Raw genomic sequence first — 11,733 nt, forward strand, 5'->3', positions numbered from 1 at the left:
CACACCTTTTTCTTTTGTTCAGTTAATACAGCATTTGCCTCATCTTTACATGTGCCTTCAACATCCCAGCACTGCTGTGAGACACATGGCTTCCCGTTGTGTGGGTGTTATGAGCAAAATAGCAACCATGGAAACAATGAATATCTTTCTAGAGAAAGTTCTACCGTGGCTGGGAGCAATAGATGACAATACCAAACAAGAGGGTGCAATTGAAGCACTTGCATGTATCCTTGCCTTGGGTATTCAAAAATGCAGAAACTTCTTTGCTGTTTCATTTGGGTGAGCAAAAAAAGTTGCCTGAAAAAATGGGAGAAGGAATGAAATAAAATACTAAGCTGTTTTTTGTTCTGTGGAAAGAAACAGAGGAAAGTTTAATTTCCATTGCCCTTATTTTATCTGCCAAGTGACATTTTGGTGGAGGTAATTCGGTTTCTCAAACCCTGCACTTTGCTGGCTAAATGTAATTGGGTAGATCAGATTTCTCTGCTTCTGCATTGCTTTGTTACTAGAAATTTCATTCACCTGAGTGTAACAATTAATGACTCTTAGTTATTGAGTGAAATCTTCTGGGTGTATATCTGTCAGACAAACCTGAACTGTTAAAAACTATTTCCTTAATAAGCACTCAAGGTGTAATGGAGCAGCTGGATGTTGGTATTGTCCCATACATTGTTCTTCTGGTGGTTCCAGTTCTGGGTAGAATGAGTGATCAGACAAACAGTGTGCGTTTTATGGCCACTCAGTGCTTTGCCACACTGATAAGACTGATGCCTCTTGAGGTAAGCTCCAGCTGTAAGTATATGGGTGTGTGAGCTGTCCTGCATCCACTCTCACCAGCTGCAAAATCCAGGCTTCTGGCTTATCAAATGCTGAATGAGTAACGGGTTTTAAAGGTGTTGAGTCCATATCAGATAATAGATGTGCCCTTTTTAAGTAAAATGAACAAAATTGGACCCTGTGCTAGCAATTTTCTAATTTAATGTTAAAATAAAATTTCTCTTTATAAGAAGCTCACGTCAGCTGTATACATAAAATTAAATGGTAGATTTATTAATTTTGTGTGTAATGCTGCTTTTCTTAGTTTGGGTTTAAAAGTTTTAGGCATTCTGTGTGCACTCTCCTTAGGTATGTGTGTTGCTGAATATATTGTCAAAAGAAATGCTCAAAAGCAATACTGGTTTAAAAGCAAAATCAAAAATAACTGTAATAAAAATAGTGTGGGGATAAGTAGAGTCATTTATTACTGATTCCTAAAATGAAAAAACACCACCCTACATATTTAGGCAAAATACTGTATATTACAATGCAGTAGTGCTTAATCAGTACAGATCTGCTGCAGTCTTTCATTCCTGCTACAACTTGCATACCTCAGACAACTTCTGATGTTGTGCATCAAGGACTACGATGCTTCTAAGTAACTTAATGTGACCACCAGATGGTAATAGAAGACAGTTTAGAATTTCCACAGCAATAATGAAAAACAATTATCAGCTTAATGCATTTTTTATTCTTTCACTTTTTAATTTAGCACAATAGAACCTCGGAATCTGATAACTAGTGATCTGCCTTAACAGGAGCACTCTTACTTTAGTGTGTGCTTACACTGAGATGTTCAACAAGTTGAAAGGGAGCAAAGAATTTCTAGCATGTTCGTTGCAGTGCCATTTGCACCAGGGCCCTTCTTCATATGCATGCTAAACACAGTCCTGTGGAATACACCTAGCTTAGGGCTTGGGGGAAGGGTTAAAGCTATTTTAATAAAGTTTAGTGAGAATCTCCTAAAACGTACTGTACTTGTTTTATTAATTGCATGCACATGCATGATCACTTCATATTTCTTTTCCATAGTTATAGAAGAAGTGCCTTCAAATTTCCCTTTCTGGCTAAGTTCAGTATCAGATACTGAACTATTTTAAATATGTAGGCATAGAATGAAGCAGATTAGTAGTGAGAGAAAATACTTGCATTGTCATGGAACAGTATTTTATTTAACAATAAATAAATAGCATTAAGTGAATTGGGGCAACTTAACTATGCTCTGTTTCCTGCATCTTTATGCTCAAACTGAATATTCTTACAACCATAAAAATGGAAGAATGAGAGGAGGATTGTAAGATAAATGGTTCAACTTGATCAAACTTGTATCGATAAGCAATTCTGCTGCAAGTTGACAACATATTTGAACAAAATTACCTGCTATAGTGCTCATACTGCAGGTAGGGTCTTCTAAAAGGGAGTGTAGGCAGATTATTGAACAAGGAGGCTGCTGTCTTTGTGTATGTGTGTATTTAAATATCCTATGGGGCAGTACTAACATCCCTCTTCCTTACTAACCACATACATGGTAGAATTATTTGGTAGAGGTTTTTTTTAGTCAGGAGCCCTCTGTAAGTGTTTAGTAAGATGGGTTTCAAAGTAAAGCTGACTAAAGGTGGAAGAGGCCCAGAAAAATGGGATGACAGATGTGATAGTGGGAAAATAGAGGTGCTTCTGCTGCTGCTGTATGTTATTATTATTCTTTGGGCTTCTGGCCTGGTATGGGGAGTACCTAACAAGTAAATGTCTGCTGTTACAGACCTAGAGGGGTTCAGGTTTTTTTTCTCCCAACAGTTTTCAACTGCTTGAATTCATCCTGTGGGTCTCAGTATCACTTTAGATCTAATTCTACTAAGTAGGAGAAAAATCCATCAAACTTTGGATGGTAGCTTGTGGCTCAAGAGAAGTGGGTGTCATAGGATTCTCTAGCCAGCCAGATAAACCCTCTGATTAGAGGTAGAATTGCTCAGTCTTTGTAGAGTCTTAGCAGCATGACCAGAATTTTCTATCTCTTGTGTAATTTTTATCAGTCTTTTCAAAGTGTCCTTTTGGGGCAGGATTTGTCTCTTGCAACCCTGCATGTGTTGACCTGCAAGTAATCAAACAAGTATAGCTAAATACAGTTTTTAAATTTTGAGTTTAGAGTCATACAGTTGAGAAGATTGCAGATCTTTACTGTGTGTTTAAAATGTCTGAGTAGTATGAGGTTTAAGTTCTTCTCCTCTGTGTGGCACTTAAGTCCTGTAGCCCTTACATGACTGCTTTAAAATGTTACCCTAGGCTGGTATACCAGACCCACCAAACATGTCTGAAGAATTAATCAGAATGAAGGCTAAAGAACGTCACTTTCTGGAACAATTACTGGATGGAAAAAAACTGGAAAACTATGAAATTCCAGTACCAATCAAAGCAGAGCTCAGAAAATACCAGCAGGTAACAGCTTATACTTTTATTTTTAAAGTTCCGGTCTGATATGGTTTCATGGGATAATAGGAGTTGTTCAGATACATTTTTCTTGTGAGTTTTTTGAGTGTTTGGTTTCTGTTGTGCAGTGTGTATCTTGGACTCTGGGTATGGAAGAACAAATGAAGTAATGCATGCTTCTTATACTGTTCTAGTGATATTTTTTCCCCTTTCTGGAAAAAATAACATTGCTAACACTGACTGTGGCAGCCCAGCACTGCAAAGCCAGGCCTCACTGTACCATTTGGGTGTTTGTTTTTCCCTTTATTCCCCCTGCTTTGAGTAAGTGGGCAGTAGTGGATGCATTTGTGGTGGGGAACCAGCTCCTAGTTTGGCAGTGCTGGGTCATTGAACATATGGATGTGTGAACTGAAGCTCAACTAGCAAAAAGCCAGGTTTTATTGAGTTTCTCTCCTTTTCTGATTTCAGGATGGAGTGAACTGGCTTGCATTTCTCAATAAATACAAACTTCATGGAATTCTTTGTGATGACATGGGCTTAGGAAAAACTTTACAATCCATTTGCATTCTTGCAGGTGATCATTGCCTCAGGTAAGCTTAAACAAATGACATTTTGTCTTAGACTTTAACGATAGGTCTTGTGTGGTAATGAATCCGGACATTAGTCCTGGGCAACTGTGACTGTAGGTGGCTGTGCTTGGGTAGGGGGTTTGGACCAGGTGGCCTCTGCAGATCCCTTCCCACCTCATCTCTTCTGTGAAAAAGAATTTTTTAAAACTCTATTTTATACTCCTCAAGGGCTCAGGAATATGCAAGAACGAAACTGGTGGACAGTGTTCCTCTTCCCTCCTTGGTGGTGTGTCCTCCTACGCTCACAGGACACTGGGTGGATGAAGTGGGCAAATTTTGCTCAAAAGAATATCTTAATCCATTGCACTATACAGGACCTCCTACTGAGAGAGCAAGGTAACCCATCTTGCATTTATAACTGGTTTAGAGTAAAATATCGCACATGGAATTTTTCAATTTACTTTACTACTGCTACTGAAGCATAGTTTGTGGGCATGGGAGCATTTGTGGTGGTATCCTTAAAGGCTGAAATAATAACAACATGTAAGGAACACTTCAATTAACTCCTCTTTTTTTTTTTTTTTTTTAGATTGCAACACCAGGTGAAAAGACACAATCTCATAGTGGCTTCATATGATGTTGTAAGAAATGACATAGACTTCTTCAGGTAAGAATTGGCTTGTTTTCTGAAGTTTTTAATAGCTTAGAATTTTCAGTGCTACTTAAGTCTGTGTTCTTCTTTTCTAGAAATATTAAGTTTAATTACTGCATTCTTGATGAAGGTCATGTAATAAAAAATGGAAAAACAAAGCTGTCAAAAGCAGTAAAACAGCTGACTGCTAATTACAGGATAATTCTTTCTGGGACACCAATCCAGGTAATTGATTTTCTATTTTGGATGAATAGTGGAAAACAAACAAGATAGACCTATCTTGCACTCAGTTTTATTCTACCTTTTAACAATCATCTTGTTCAAAATACACACTGTAAAACAGCTTTTAATTTCTAAACTCTCAAAATGACATATTTTCCCTTTCTTGGTATACCTATGTATAGGGGAATGAATGCAAGTTTTGTGGTATTGATGGGATTCAAAAGTTGGCAGCAAGACTTTCTCTACCACTTCCTCTTTAAGTGTTGGGCAACGAAGAGACCATTTCCATATGCCTCAAGTAAAATTAGCAGGAAACTCAATTCTAAGATCTCCAGATTTTGAGCTTTGTCTGAATGACTTGGCTGTGCAGTATCTGTCTCCCCCAGGACTAAGACCACTGGTGTGTCCTGGGGTTTGTTAAGCAGAACTCTGGGTGTGGCTTAGGGCACCGGCCACAGTGGGAAGTCCATTTATACATTCAAGTGCATGCAGAGGTATTTCTGTTACTCAGAGGAATGAAAGAGCCACCAAGCTCCAGGAGCTTGGGACTGGGTAAATAATGAAATATTTTCTGATACCTTGCAACAGCTTACTGTTTATGAAAATAATTTATCAAATGTTTCTTTTATGTGCAGAACAATGTGTTAGAGTTGTGGTCGTTGTTTGACTTCCTAATGCCAGGATTCCTGGGCACTGAGCGCCAGTTTGCAGCTCGTTATGGCAAACCAATCCTGGCAAGCAGAGATGCCCGCAGCTCCAGTCGAGAACAAGAGGCTGGTAAGGATCAAATGTTTCATCTTTAGGTTTTTGTTTTAGCCTTGTAAATGAGAACTGCTAATGAAAAGTGTGGTTATTTCTAACATCAGAGATTGAGAGGGAGCTGAATGGTTTGAAAAATATGTTTTTCTTCTGAAACACTGCTGCTGTTGCCCTCACTAGGGGTACTTGCAATGGAAGCTCTGCACCGCCAAGTCCTGCCATTCCTGCTAAGGAGAATGAAAGAGGATGTGCTGCAAGATCTTCCACCCAAAATTATTCAAGATTATTACTGTATTCTCAGTCCTCTACAGGTATGCTTAAAAAGTGGCTGAAAGTTTATTTCTCAGCACAGCTAAGACCACAAAGGCATGAATTCAGTATTCCTGTGTCAGTCTGATATCAGCTCTGACATTCTCTGGATGTACTAAAAGAATTTTGTAGTATGTGTTTAAAACACTAATTCCAGTCCTGTAGTAATAGTGTATTTCTTGAGCTTAATTTTGGGCTTTATTCAGGAACAACATGTAGGCATCTGCAGATTGTTTTTCAATAACACTTTCCAAGTTGAAAGAAAATAAATGGCAAGAGATTCTGTTGTTAATGCTTATCTTCTGTTACATATGAAATAGCTTTCTTGATGTATGATAATTCAGAATTTTAACTTGAAACTAAACTCTAAATGGGACTATCTTCTGTCAGAAAAAACACACTCATTCTCTTGTCTGGTATGCAGGTTCAGCTTTACGAAGATTTTGCCAAGTCTCGTGCTAAATGTGATATTGATGAAACAGTTTCTTCAATTTCACTGAATGAAGAAACTGAAAAACCAAAGCTTAAATCTACAGGTCACGTATTTCAGGTACAGGTTTTTTTCAGTAATTTTTATTATGTAGTATATACATTTTTGGTAACTGTATGTATAGGTTTAGTAAAAAATAAAAATCAAAAGAGTAAACTTTGACATTTGTGGTCATATGATCTAAGTAGAGTATTTATGGCTGGAATGTGAAGTATAGCTATTATGTTTAAATTATGAGTTTGTGTCTTATGATGCATAACACTGCCTCATATTTTTAATGTGATCTGCTCAGTTGGTGATCAACTATTTTGTGGATCTTGTAAAAACTGAATACTGAGAGAGCAAAACCTCAGAATGAGGGAAGTAATTCTGATTGTGTCAGCTCTTACACTTCAACATTAAGATTCTGAAACATGGAGAAAATGTTTCCTTAAGGGTAGATCTGAATTTATGAAGGTTCACGATCTTATAGAACTGAAGAATAACTCTTGGTTAACTGGAAACAATTATTCTCAAACTGCTCCCAAACCCATTTCCTCTATTGCAGACTCAGATGAAAGTGTGGGAAATGGTAATCCTTGTATTTTTCCAGAAAGAAGGGACCAAGATCACAATGAGTGTAACAGTGTTTGGATACAATTTGAAGTGCAGGTTTTAAATGTGCAGGTTTGATGAAAATACACCATAAAGTCCAGATTGTGGAATGTGGCAGTGACCCATGTACTTACAGTTAATTCTGTTAATCATTTTTCTGTAACTGTGTTCTTGCTTATTATTTGCTTGAACTTCATTTCTTAAATAATTCAAGGCATTGCAGTACTTACGGAAGCTCTGCAACCATCCAGCATTAGTGCTCACAACCCAGCACCCAGAGTACAAGAGAATTACAGAGCAACTTGCAGCTCAGAATTCATCCCTTCGAGACATCCAACATGCACCTAAGCTGTCTGCTTTGAAACAAGTGAGTGAACATGTGTTGTGCCTTCAATTCCCTAAATGTCTGTACTGCTGTTACAGTTTAGGACGTTTTATTTAAGATTTCATCCCTAGGGAAACTCTTTCATAAAATTAAGTAGTAAATGAAAAAGAATGCAAGGGTCTTTCAGGGATATGCCCTATTTTCCCTGATAATTTAAGACGGGGTTGGGGGGTGGGGAGAGACACACATAATCTTCATGGTGATGATGTTTATATAAGTTGGTGGCTTATGAAAAACCTTACTTCTATTTTATTCTTCTCCCTCTTGTTGGAATATTTTTTTTTCATTTTTATTACACAGGAGACTACTTCCTTGATAAAGTTAGATTGCATTGCTTTACTTACAATAGAATTTAAGTAAAGAAAAGGTTTTTTTGCATTTTTTAATGACTCTTAAGTTTTTCATAGTTTGATAGGGAAGCCAAACTTTGCCTTCTTGTCATTTGAGTGACTGTCAGTTCCTTCTGCAGTTTATTGTTTCTCAAATTTCTACTTTTGATAATCAACAAATGTTAATATTTACATGAGCTCTACAGTCATTTTAATGACACATTTTTGTGTTCTTTTACTTAAAGCTGCTGCTAGACTGTGGTTTGGGGAATGGTGGATCTTCAGAAAGTGGTACAGAAGCAGTTGTGGCCCAGCACAGAGTGCTTATCTTCTGTCAGCTGAAGAGTATGCTGGACATAGTGGAGCACGACCTTCTGAGGCCTCAGTTACCTTCAGTTACGTACCTGCGACTGGATGGCAGCATTACTGCTGGGCAGAGACATTCCATTGTTTCCCGGTATGCCTCATCCCCTCATAACCACTGTGAGGCCAGCTTTGATGAACTGTATTATTTGGATGGTGCAAAATTGGGTTTTTTGTCTGCCTCAAAGCAGATGAGGTTCATAAATTCTTTATTTAAATGAAACTTACCATACTTAACCTTTTCTTGTATGCAGGTTTAATAACGACCCGTCTATAGATGTTCTTTTGCTCACCACTCATGTTGGTGGACTGGGACTTAACTTGACAGGAGCTGACACAGTTGTGTTTGTGGAGCATGACTGGAACCCGATGAGAGACCTGCAAGCCATGGATCGGGCACATCGCATTGGGCAGGTGAAAACCTCTTTATTTCTCATAAGGGTGGCTTTTCTCACGCTGAACTTGCTTGAGAGAGTTTGTAATGTATAACAAAGTGACATCTGTAGGTTTCTACCAAGCTTCCATTCATGCTTATTTCTTGCAAATATGTCAGCTGCTGAAGTGCATACTTCCTTATTCTGCTGCCAACTTGATGAGTCTTCTCTTCTGTACTTCCTGAGCTGCTGGGGAGAGGCCAGAGAAGAATCACCCTTTGGTGGAGGAAGAGATGACTGAGGACCGAGACAAGGAATTGAAGTGACAGCCTACAGGGTTGTCCTTCTCTGGTGCAAGACAGGGCAAGAATGACTGCTGGTAGTCTTCCCCTAGAGCTGTAAAAATCAGTGAATTCTTCCAGAGTACAGAGGCAACTGAAGACACTTCTACTGTATAGTGGCATAGTCTTGTGCTTTCCATCTAATGTCTGTCAGACTGATTAGAGTTACTGAAGGGTGGCTCCAAGCCAAACTGCCTCTAGACTGTCCATGATAAACACTAAAAGCTTATGCTTTCCTGAATATCTGAGATGATACTTGTTTGCTAAGTGTGCTTTTTTTCTTTCAGAAACGTGTTGTTAATGTATATCGCCTGATAACCAGGGGAACTCTGGAAGAGAAGATCATGGGTCTTCAAAAGTTCAAAATGAATATTGCAAATACAGTGATCAGCCAAGAAAATGCAAGCCTACAGAGCATGGGAACAGAGCAGCTTCTTGATCTGTTCACTCTCGACAAGGTAAAGAAATAGTTTTACAAATACCTACCAAAAATAGAGTCAGCTTAGGGAAAAGCTTTGCTTTGAAATGTGAAATTTAATCACACAAATGCTTAAGTTGGACTGATGAATAGTAGACAGCTCTCTAAACAACAGGAGGAAGTGATATTTCCCCAGAAGAATTATCAGACTTGAAGAATTTATTAGATTGTTGAAAACATTATTCTTAATATTAACAGGATTTTTTTTCTTTTGTGAAGGATGGCAAAACTGAAAAAGCAGATACCTCTACCTCTTCTGGGAAAGCATCAATGAAATCAGTACTCGAAAACCTTGGAGAACTATGGGATCAAGAGCAGTATGACACTGAATACAGTCTTGAAAACTTTATGCATTCATTAAAGTAACCACCCCATATTTGTAATGCAACTGCTGCTAGTTCACATATTTTTCTGCTGATATTCAGCAAACTTCAAAGCATATAGAGTGAACCTTTAGCTTAATGTGTAAATAGACTTACTGAAAGAAGAATCTTCAAAAGACTGGCATGAAGTAGTGTCAGCTGTTTCACTGGGAAGTTATTCTGTCTTAAACGTTTGCACTGTATAAAAACTTTAAATGTAAACATTGTGAGGTGGTTCAAATTTTACTGGTTCTGAACAGCTGCAAATTCTTACTTGGTAGAAGAATTAAAACAAAGCAGGTTTTACATCTGTTAACAAGTGTGACTTGTGTTTGCAGTTAAGTCCACCATTATTTCTTTCTGTATCTATAATAGTTTTGTACAGTTGTTTCAGTGAGTACTTCAGGTTGTTCAGTGTACATTTTTCTTTTAAACACAACTTGCTTTTATGGTATATTTAAAAAGCAATTTTCAACTTAAGCTTTCATTCAGATCATTTCAGGAGTTACATCACCAGAGGCAAAGCCTAGAAGCCTTGAAAGTACTGAAGAATGGAATGGCACTAGGCCTGTGCACCCATCTTTGTATATTGACTATATATATATCATGCTCTTCAGTCTTTTGACACCATCTTGTGAGAACAACTGACTTGAACTTTTTAATGTAATGAGCTCTATTAAATACAGGTAATGGCCTGTTTGAGGCCATGTTTGCATCCTGTTAGCAGGGGTGTACTTTTTTAATTTATCTATAAGGCTAGAATATAGCCACTTTGAGAGATGCATGTATTCCATATGTTTCAATCCTATATATTTTTTGTAACTAAAAGAAGAAATTAAATATACAGACAGACATTTTCCAGAAGTAGATTTTACACTGTCTAGGATTCTAAAATCCATGCTAAAAGTGACTGTGTACTAAACCAATGCATGATTTAAAGCTTCTTAAATAGGGAGGACTTTTTTTCTTTAGGAGAAAATATACATAGAAGTACCTACATTCAGTTTGAGGTAATTGAATAGTTAAAGCTGTGTAACAAAGATAGTAAAAGACTTTAATAGCAGTGAGTGAGAATAATATGGCTGTATGTTATGCAGCTTTTTATAAAAAAGGGAGGCAGTATAAAAGTGTGTTTCTAGATGTGCATATGTACCAGTATATGCACTTTTTTATAAATATTAAGTTATAGATAACTTACAGCAGTTGTCTGAATACATAGAATATATGTATAAATATAAAACCCAAGGTTTATAGCTTGCTGTGTGCTTAAGCATCAGAGCTTAAAAACCACCAGAGACCTCAACTATTGTAAAATAAGATTGTTTTAAAACTATATAAATCAAGACAGTTCTATATCATTGGAGAAGAATTAATGTCACATTTCAGTAGTTATGAACTGCCAGATTGTAACTAAATTAGCATTCCATGAAAATAAAACAAACTGGGAATATATAAGTTGCATGTTGGGTTTGTCCATGTTTAGTTTTGTTTCTCTAGGGAAGGCTTATCTGGCTGTATAAACAACGTAATGCTTTTGGAAATTACAGCTGGATTATGAGTGTTATATTGGTTAATTTCTACCTTCAGACTATTTCTGTTGTGCTTTCAGCTGATGATCCAAGCAGGGGAGACAAGATGGGTCTTGGTGGTGTTTGCAGAGAAGTTACAATGCTGGAATAATGCGTACTTGAAGATAACTTGGTGCAGTAATTTGGTGATAGTGCCTAGAAATAACAAGATATTTGAATAAAGAAACTTCTTTAGTGGTAAAAATTGCATATGTTTTTCTTCAAGAGTTTTATTAGGTGCAGTGGTAAGAAACTTTGGGTTCTGTTGGGAAAGAAATGGACAGCCTAGGACTTTAAGCCATTTATTTATCACATTGTGGTTGCTATGCAACCATAATAATTTTAGCGATGGCTCTCTTGGATATCACATCAACAAGACTCCTGCACCTGAAAAACAGGAGAAGGCAGAACCTAGAATAATTGTTTCAAGAATATTATTTGTACTGGCTGATGTTAAGTGTTCTGCGAATTAATGCTTTGAAATGTAACCCAACAGGAACACTGCACCAACTATATAAAAAATTGGATTTTGTTGCCTTAATATTTAACAAAAAGCTGTTCTGTGCTTTTCAGACTAGCAGATCATTTGGCAACATCTGGCTTGTTTGTGCAGTGTCCTCAGTGCACAAACTGGATTCACTTACAGCAAAACTCCAGCAAGAAATAGCTCTTAGAATACTTCTAACTGCATTTGATCT

At 37.4% G+C, this 11,733-nt stretch overlaps 1 protein-coding gene across 1 annotated transcript in view; it reads left to right on the forward strand.

Moving 5' to 3' along the window:
* Positions 1 to 11,240, forward strand: part of BTAF1 (B-TFIID TATA-box binding protein associated factor 1) — a 36,713-nt gene extending 25,473 nt beyond the window's left edge. Inside the window, exons 24-38 of the mRNA XM_005417370.2 lie at positions 23 to 224; positions 631 to 779; positions 3,097 to 3,249; positions 3,709 to 3,830; positions 4,038 to 4,205; positions 4,399 to 4,476; positions 4,557 to 4,686; positions 5,319 to 5,460; positions 5,623 to 5,753; positions 6,176 to 6,301; positions 7,050 to 7,202; positions 7,795 to 8,006; positions 8,167 to 8,326; positions 8,915 to 9,085; positions 9,325 to 11,240. Of these exons, the coding sequence (XP_005417427.1) occupies positions 23 to 224; positions 631 to 779; positions 3,097 to 3,249; positions 3,709 to 3,830; positions 4,038 to 4,205; positions 4,399 to 4,476; positions 4,557 to 4,686; positions 5,319 to 5,460; positions 5,623 to 5,753; positions 6,176 to 6,301; positions 7,050 to 7,202; positions 7,795 to 8,006; positions 8,167 to 8,326; positions 8,915 to 9,085; positions 9,325 to 9,471 (2,244 nt within the window). The 3' untranslated portion in view covers positions 9,472 to 11,240. The remainder of the gene's footprint in view (positions 1 to 22; positions 225 to 630; positions 780 to 3,096; positions 3,250 to 3,708; positions 3,831 to 4,037; positions 4,206 to 4,398; positions 4,477 to 4,556; positions 4,687 to 5,318; positions 5,461 to 5,622; positions 5,754 to 6,175; positions 6,302 to 7,049; positions 7,203 to 7,794; positions 8,007 to 8,166; positions 8,327 to 8,914; positions 9,086 to 9,324) is intronic.
* Positions 11,241 to 11,733: the final 493 nt, after the last annotated feature.

This window comes from Geospiza fortis, unplaced genomic scaffold (assembly GCF_000277835.1).
Source record: "Geospiza fortis unplaced genomic scaffold, GeoFor_1.0 scaffold130, whole genome shotgun sequence".
In the NCBI taxonomy this organism is placed as follows: domain Eukaryota; kingdom Metazoa; phylum Chordata; class Aves; order Passeriformes; family Thraupidae; genus Geospiza; species Geospiza fortis.